This window comes from Arachis ipaensis, chromosome B04, assembly GCF_000816755.2.
Source record: "Arachis ipaensis cultivar K30076 chromosome B04, Araip1.1, whole genome shotgun sequence".
In the NCBI taxonomy this organism is placed as follows: domain Eukaryota; kingdom Viridiplantae; phylum Streptophyta; class Magnoliopsida; order Fabales; family Fabaceae; genus Arachis; species Arachis ipaensis.
This window is the reverse complement of record NC_029788.2, coordinates 1,829,068-1,837,018: the sequence shown is the minus strand read 5'-3', so window position 1 is coordinate 1,837,018 and position 7,951 is coordinate 1,829,068. Positions and strand designations below refer to the sequence as shown.

Sequence of the window (7,951 nt, the reverse complement as noted above, 5' to 3'; positions counted from 1 at the left end):
GCCTAACAATGACATTAGCGCAACGTAAAATGTTCCTAATTCATAATCGAATAAGACTATGCTGGAATGAAGAAATCCAGTAACCTCAGATACTCTAAGGGTATGGGAATGTAGATTCATGGTATTAAAATATCCAATTATGAAAGAATAACCTAAAAACGTTATAGAATAGGAATAACGACCAAATCATGATGAACATTGACTAATACAGTTATTATCTCTGTAACGATAGTAAACACACATTTAAAATGAGGAGTAAGCCAAAATAGATGTAAGAGAAGCTACATTAAAAACACCCAAAACACTCAACTAACTTAAGCACTAAAGTGTCATTATAGGTTGCCCTCTCAGCATGAGCATGGTTCATGACTAGATAAGAAAGCAAATTCCTCAATTTCCTATTTGTTTGAATATTTGAAAAACCTTTCGAACATTTTAAAGGTGCTTCAATTATATCCTTCATGTGGGCAACTTATGACATGCTAGTGATACCACAGTGTATGAATGTCACATGTTAGTGACACGACATTATATGATTGTCATGTCAGCATTTTTATTAATGGTATTAACCTTCAAAGGTATAATTGAAATATATTTGAAAATTATAAATAAATTTAAAACAAAATATATTATAAGTATATTCTTAAAGTTTTTCAAAAAATTTCAAGAAAAAAAAGTATATTTTAACGAAAAAATTAAAAGAAATTATTACACTGTAATGCTAAAAGCGTAATATAGCACATTGAAATTCAATCAAAAGTAAGAATAGCAAACTAAAAATAGAATCTATAAATGTAAGAAAAAAGCAAAGGCTCAAGGAACAAACTGTTGCTTTTAAAATAGAAGAATGTGTTTGTCTATTTATAACAAGAGTCTCGCTAGGGAGACAATGGACTATTTGTACAATGTGTACAATGGGCTATTGAGTTACAAAATGAACATCCCCCATACTATCTAGAATAACCATCCGAGTACTAGGGATAATAAACATCTTCCCAAAAGCTTAAACTGATTTTTGGATTCACCAAGGATCAAACTCTTGACCTTTCGGATCTAGAGTTCTAATACCATGCCATGATACCACTCATCCCAAAAGCTTCAGCTGATGGAAAAAGGTAACACTAATGATTATATCTCTAATACACCCTAAACCTCCATTGGTACAAATATTCTATTGGCTCCTTATACTTTCCCTTATAACAATCATATAACTGGTAATAATGATTTCAAGTTATACCATCATTATTTAATCTAAACTCAAAATACAAATATATCACTTATTTGCACCTATTACGCTTTGTAATCTCAATTCATAAACATGAGCTTGTCCATTTCATCTCAGATGATTGGATAACACACTACTCTTCTGTCGCATTCATCCGACAAGAAGTTGACGATTATATTACATAAAAATTACTGAAATAAACATAACATATCACATATAAAACATCAATAATAATACGAAACGTAAATTTTAACATGACATTAGAATCATAAGGACACCACACAAACTAACACACATATTTTTAAGTTCTAATGGGTTTGCACAATTGAAATTAAAATCATGAATCAACCAAGTACATCACAATGTATGTGTGTTAGATTCCACAATATGCTTTGATACGCGAAGTAGATTTCAGAGCTTCTTCTGAGAGAAAGAAACGGAGGTACCCGTAATGGTCAAAAGGCTTGTAACAAAGAGGGTTTTTCTCATCCACAAGCTCCTCTTGTGGTTCCATTATGTTATTAACATATGAAAGCAGCCCCGTAGAGTATCTATCTATCTTTGAGTTTACCAAGACTCGGTGTTCACAAGCAGGTATTCTGTCATTACTCCACACCTGTGCCATGAAAATTTCAAGTTATTTACTAAGTCAGAGCAATGTAAAAAATTTTGAAGTATATTCCTCAAGGAAAAGTACAGGTAACCAACAAGATTTTTGAACAATGTGTAAACAATGTGAATTAATAGGATTAAAAGAGTAAATTTAATTAGTAGCATTAAATTAGGATGTAGTATATTTTCATTTGATTGGTGGTTGTTCATATTGTTCAAAATTTTCATTGTTCACCTAGCACTTCCCATTTCTCAATTAGTTGTGCCAAAAATCAAGTGGAATTGTCAAAGACTGGGAACCTTGTTTCGTTTAAATTCTGCACTTTCTTTTAATTTTTTATCACAAAAATGGAGATTTATTTTTGTTATGATAAAAATAAGGTACTTGGTTCGATTATTTTGAGAAAAATAATTCTTTTACTCATAAGTTTTCTCTTAAAACGATTTTATCAATAGGATTTGTTAGCTATTAAATACATTATTTCCTAGTATTTTTTTCATTAGTATTTTTTAAAGTTTTAAAATATTTATCTCATTAAGAATATCTAAGTATCACCATAATTTTAAAAAATATATAGTATCAATTATAATAAGTAAAATTTATCTTTTTTATGAAAACCACTACTTTTTTTCTCCTAATGGTAAGATAATTGCATTTTACTAGAAAATGAAGTACATTATTCAAAGAGAGACATATTAAAAGAACGAAAAACTCCCACAAACAAAAAGAAATCTAGAGAAGAGGGACCCAAATAGTTTCATTTACTCTAACCTTCCATATATCTGTTGGTGGAGCTTCAACACTAAGGCCACTACCTAAGGAACTTGAATTTTCTCCACTTCAAAGACTTCAAGGTTCTGGGATTTCTATGTACCCCAGAACACACTGTGAACAGTGCTGGTTTGAACTCACAAAATTATTTGTGAAAACTTGGAGTCTTTGAACAGGTACTTTAAATTTTGATATAATCTTATAAAAAATAGAGGATAGACTAATAGGTTTGATTTGAGACATGTCTCTAGCGTTTAAGATCTTGGAAATTAAGCAAATCAGAGCGTGGTTGAAACTTTTTAGAATTCTTTCACCCCTAAAGAAGTTACATAGTCCCTTCATGCCAACACAAGCCACTTGACAAACCATTTAAAAAAAAAAAAAAAAAAAAAAACCATTTAGGTCTATAAAAGTGAACGTTAATATCCATATGATTTAAACTTTCTCTTCACATTTCGAGATTAGCTTTTTGCTTCGCAGAGAAAAACCAATTAGAAAAAGTGAAATTGGCACATTCTTTTAAGGTTATAGAATAACAAAATTAAAGGTCCTCCTAAACTCCAATAAAAAAAAATAGATACTTATTTTGAAACATTATCCACTTTTTGTTTTGGACGAATATTTAAGAGCAATACTATATAACCAGCAAATATTATTATTATTGGCCAGCAATAATTTGCATATATATTTATAGATGTTTTGCACACAAGAAATATATATTTACACCTATATTTATTAGAGTTTTGCACATATGAATCAATACAGTTTGCACCTATATTTTTTAGAGTTTGCACACATAAATCAGTAAAATTTATTTATTGAAGACAATTTAGTATTAGTGTAGGTCAAATAATGATAAAAAATACTAAAAATTGCAAGTCCCAAGAGTTTTTTGATATTCAAAATGGTGAGAGAAAAAAAAATGAGAAAATGACAAATAGGTCCCTGATCTTTTGCCCCGCGGACATTTTCGTTCCTGACCATTGAAAAATACTTTTAAGTCCCTGACCTTCACAAAACTTGGACGGATCAATCCCTCACGGAGGCATTTGGACGGATCAGTCCTTGACGAAGGCATTTGGGCGGAGGGACTGATCCGTCCAAGTTTTGTGAATGTCATGGACTTAAAAGTATTTTTCAATGATCAGGGACAAAAATGCCCGCAGAACAAAAGGTCAGGGACCTATTTGTCCTTTTCTCAAAAAATATTATATTACGTACATGTCAAATTTAAAAATGACTGACCTGCAATGCATCACCACCCATAACCAAATACAAAGAGGATGAAACACCAACTTCAAACCATTCCCCATTCTTCAGCTTAACCTCCAAGCCTTCTACCTTCTGATTTAGTATCGTTAGGAAGGCTGTGTCTGAATGAGGAGCCACTCCCAAGTTGCTTTCACCAACTTTTGGTGTTCTGTACTTGTAACCTCGGAGCACATAATCAGTTGAATCCAGCAAACATTCTAATTTCTTATTCTCCAGTCCATAGCTCTCAAACAACATTCTTTTCACAACGTGGTCTAGTCCTTGTAATTTCTTTGCATAAGAATTGACACTTTCGCTGCATGTTGAGAGCGTAGTTAAATCCCAAATGTTCAGTCAATATATTTGACATAATAATGAAAATGGTAAAGTATATTTTTTGTCCTCGAAGTTTGGCAAAAGTTTTAAAAATACCCATAAGTTTTATTTTGTTTCAATTTTGTTCCAAAAGTTTTCGATTTGCATCAAATATATTCTCGGAGGCTAAATTTTCAAAAAATTTAAGACCAATATAACAATAATACATGAAAATTATGCTTGATTTGCTTGTGTTGAGGGGTTGTTCTTATGAAATTGTTGTTGAATCGATCTTAACTTTTTTGAAAAATTAGCCATTAGGGGTATATTTGATGCAAATCGAAAACTTTTGGGACAAAATTGAAACAAAATAAAACTTAGGGATATTTTTAAAACTTTTGATACTTTTATACATAATATTTGATTAGTGATTAATTTTTGGTGTACATATAAGTATATAACACACTTATAAAAATAAAAATGAATAAAATAGTAAAAAATAAATCAAAAGCCAACTAAAACTAAATATCTATCTAAAAAGAATTTAAGGAAAAGTCTACTTCTATACTTATAAACACCAACTACGAATCTTTATAGCTCCTCCTTTTGTTTTTCCTTTTGTAAAGAATTTAAGAACTTCAACTAAAAGAGTAAGAAACAAAATAAAAAAGAAAGTTACAAACCTTATTTACTAGTATCAAATTTAATTAAAGGTCAAACACGAGTGTTTACAAACCTTATTTACTAGTATCAAATTTAATTAAGGGTTTGTTTGGATGTTAAAAAGAAAATGGAAGGAAAGAAAATGAAATGAAAAGTTGAGTTATTTGTGTGTTGTTTGGATGAATAGAAAATAGATGGAAAGAAAAGTGAGAAGAAAGAAAATCATAATAGTATAAAATTACATTAATACCCTTATCATAAAATAAAGTATAAGTATTTTTATTTATTCATGTTTTATTATATTTTATAAATATTATAAAATATTATAATTTTATATATTTGATTTAAATTATTTATCTAATACATATAATATTTAAATATAAATTTTATTATAATAATATATTAAAACTAAATTTATATTAATATTTATTAATAATAATATAACTAAGAGTAGTATTAGAAATACAAAAATACAATACTTTTCTTCTTGTTTTCTTGCTTGTGATGGAAAGAAAATTTTTTTAGTGGGACCCATATAAAAATTTTCTTTTCTTTCTATTTTCCTTCCATTTTCTTTCCATCCATTTTCTTTCCACTCATTTTCTATCAAACCAAACATGGTGTAAAGGTCAAACACGAGTGTTCATATAGAATCACTCTAAATTGAAAGTTTACAAGAAAAGATTAATTACCAGAAATGATCATTTCCTTGAGGCCACATAATATGTGTAAACTTTTGACATTGATCTACGCTAAGCGGATCCACGATACCCACAGATTCATACAAGGGTATTCTAGAGAGTTGACCAGAGTAACTAAATATAGGCTTCTCCGTTGTGCTCTTCCTTTTAGTTTCAACTGGAAGATCAAACAGTTGTTCCATTGCAGAGTAAACAGAGTCATAAACCTCTGAATCAACTTCGTCATACAGTGCGAGAAAACCACCATGATCGCAAAGCGCTGTACGCACAACTTGGGATGCTGAAACCCAAGAGTCACTACCAGGGTTCAGATTTTCAGTTGTGAAGTCTATTAGTGGCAACGAGTGATGAGAATTATTAAACTGTGTTTGGGATTCCATGATTATGATGATCCCTTAATTTTGGACTCTTTTAGCTCCCTAATTACCTAGAGCAATGCTAGGGGTCAGCAACTTTTGTGATTAATAGTCATCAATGATGATCTAATGGTGTGAGATTGGTGTGGGATTTCATCCAATGGCTCACCTTTCTCTGCTGGTTACATGTTGGCCAAAATTCAATAAAATTACTGTTGGCGATGCTAGAGCTGTTGGCGATGCTAGAGCTGCAGGAGGCCACGTTAAAGTCAAGCTCTTTTGTGAATGTAATGGTGGAAAATCGACATGCAAGAATATATGTATGTGCAAGAGAGGAGGAAGAGATATGTAATGGTGGATAGGCATGGTTCTCAATATTTATTGATGTATTTAACAAATAAATAAATAAATAACCAATATTAATCTGTCATTGCTTGATTTTGGCACCCCTATTTCCGTTCAGGACCACATTGATTTGGGTAATAATAGTTTTTTTTTTTTTAATCAAAGATAGGAGACTCGAACCCGCAATCTCTTAATTGAGTATGGGGAGACTATGCCATTTGAGCTATTATTTATTAGCTTAAAATTTGGAAAAATAGGAGACTCCAATCCGCAACCTCTTAATTAAGTATGGGGAATCTATGCCATTTGAGTATATTACTCAAATGCTATTTGAGTAATATACTCAAATGGCATAAACTCCCCATACTCAATTAAGAGGTTGCGGATTGGAGTCTCCTATCTTTTCAAATTTTTTGGTTAATAATAGTTTATTGATTAAGCATGACTGAATTAAAAAAACAAAATCATTAATCACTTAAAAAAATACAAATATAATGTTGATGATTTATCACTTGATATTATAGTTTGATTACTTCATTAATTTAAGTATATGAGTTCAATACAAATTCAATGAAAATAACTTTTTTTTATTTTACCGTATCTTTTAATTTGAGAGATTAAAAATTAATTCGTTACAGATTTAAACTTTATTTAATGGTTTGTTATTGGCTAATAAATTATTACATACACAAAATGAAATCCAAATTCTTAATATTTACTTAAGTAAATGATTAAGTTAAGTACTCGATTTATCCAAATTAGTTGTTATATAAATATAACTGAATAAAAAATAAATATTGTGAGGTTATAGTAACGTGTCCTCCAAATATAGTAGTTTTGTTTCTTGGTATGATTCTCAATATTTATTGATGTATTTAACAAATAAATAAATAAATAATCATTATTAATCTGTCATTGCTTGATTTTGGGACCCCTATTTCCGTTCAGGACCACTAAATATGACGTTGTCCTGGATTGATTTGATTAATAACAGCTTATTGATTAAGCATGACTGAATTAAAGAAACAAAAACAAAAAAACAAAATCATTAATCACTTAAAAAGATACAAATATATTGTTGATAAAATAATTTAAGTATATGTTAATTTTTTAGTTTTCTACTTTTCTACGATATTTTTTAACTGATAAATTAATAACTAATCTAAATTTTATTTAAAAATTTATTGTTGGTCATTGATTATTATATACATAAAACAAAATTTAAACTCTCAAACAATTTATTTAAGCAGACTAATAAATTAATTATTAGACCAATCAAACTCAAGTGATCCATCAACTTTATATTTACTTAATTTGATGAGGACCACAATTTATGACATGTACTGGATGTTTTATTGCAAAATAATAAAATTTTAATTATGTGACATAGTAGGTGCATTTTTTTTAAAACTTTTTAAAAACAGATAAACTAATTGACTACTCCTCGTCATTTCAATGTACTACCTGCTAGTATAATAATAGTCATTTTCTTAGTTGGCTAAATTATCCCCAACTAGAAGAAATTAAAAATAGAAAAAAGACATAAACAACGATTTGAATATATTGATTGTAATTAAATATTTCAAATATTCGAAGCAACAATTATTGTGAATAAAAAAATATGTTTGTTGAACATACATTTTATTATATTCCGTAATCATATCAATTACTAGTTGGATCTTTTGAAATTAGAGGTGACAAACGGATTTAA

General features: G+C 29.4%; 1 protein-coding gene across 1 annotated transcript; it reads right to left on the bottom strand.

Annotated features, from left to right (window-relative positions):
- On the bottom strand, positions 1,213–6,240 carry LOC107638286 (2-oxoglutarate-dependent dioxygenase AOP3). Its single transcript, XM_016341488.2, has 3 exons — positions 5,531–6,240; positions 3,855–4,176; positions 1,213–1,841 (listed from the first exon to the last, which is right to left on the bottom strand). The coding sequence occupies exons 1-3, from the start codon at positions 5,917–5,919 to the stop codon at positions 1,599–1,601; spliced, it is 954 nt and encodes a 317-aa protein (XP_016196974.1). The 5' UTR covers positions 5,920–6,240; the 3' UTR covers positions 1,213–1,598.

Coding starts and splice junctions, on each gene's coding strand:
- LOC107638286 (XM_016341488.2), bottom strand. CDS start 5,919: ATGGAATCCCAAACACAGTTTAATAATTCTCATCACTCGTTGCCACTA. Junction 4,177..5,530: donor CAAGGAAATGATCATTTCTG/GTAATTAATCTT, acceptor CTCAACATGCAG/CGAAAGTGTCAATTCTTATG. Junction 1,842..3,854: donor TGGGTGGTGATGCATTGCAG/GTCAGTCATTTT, acceptor TTCATGGCACAG/GTGTGGAGTAATGACAGAAT.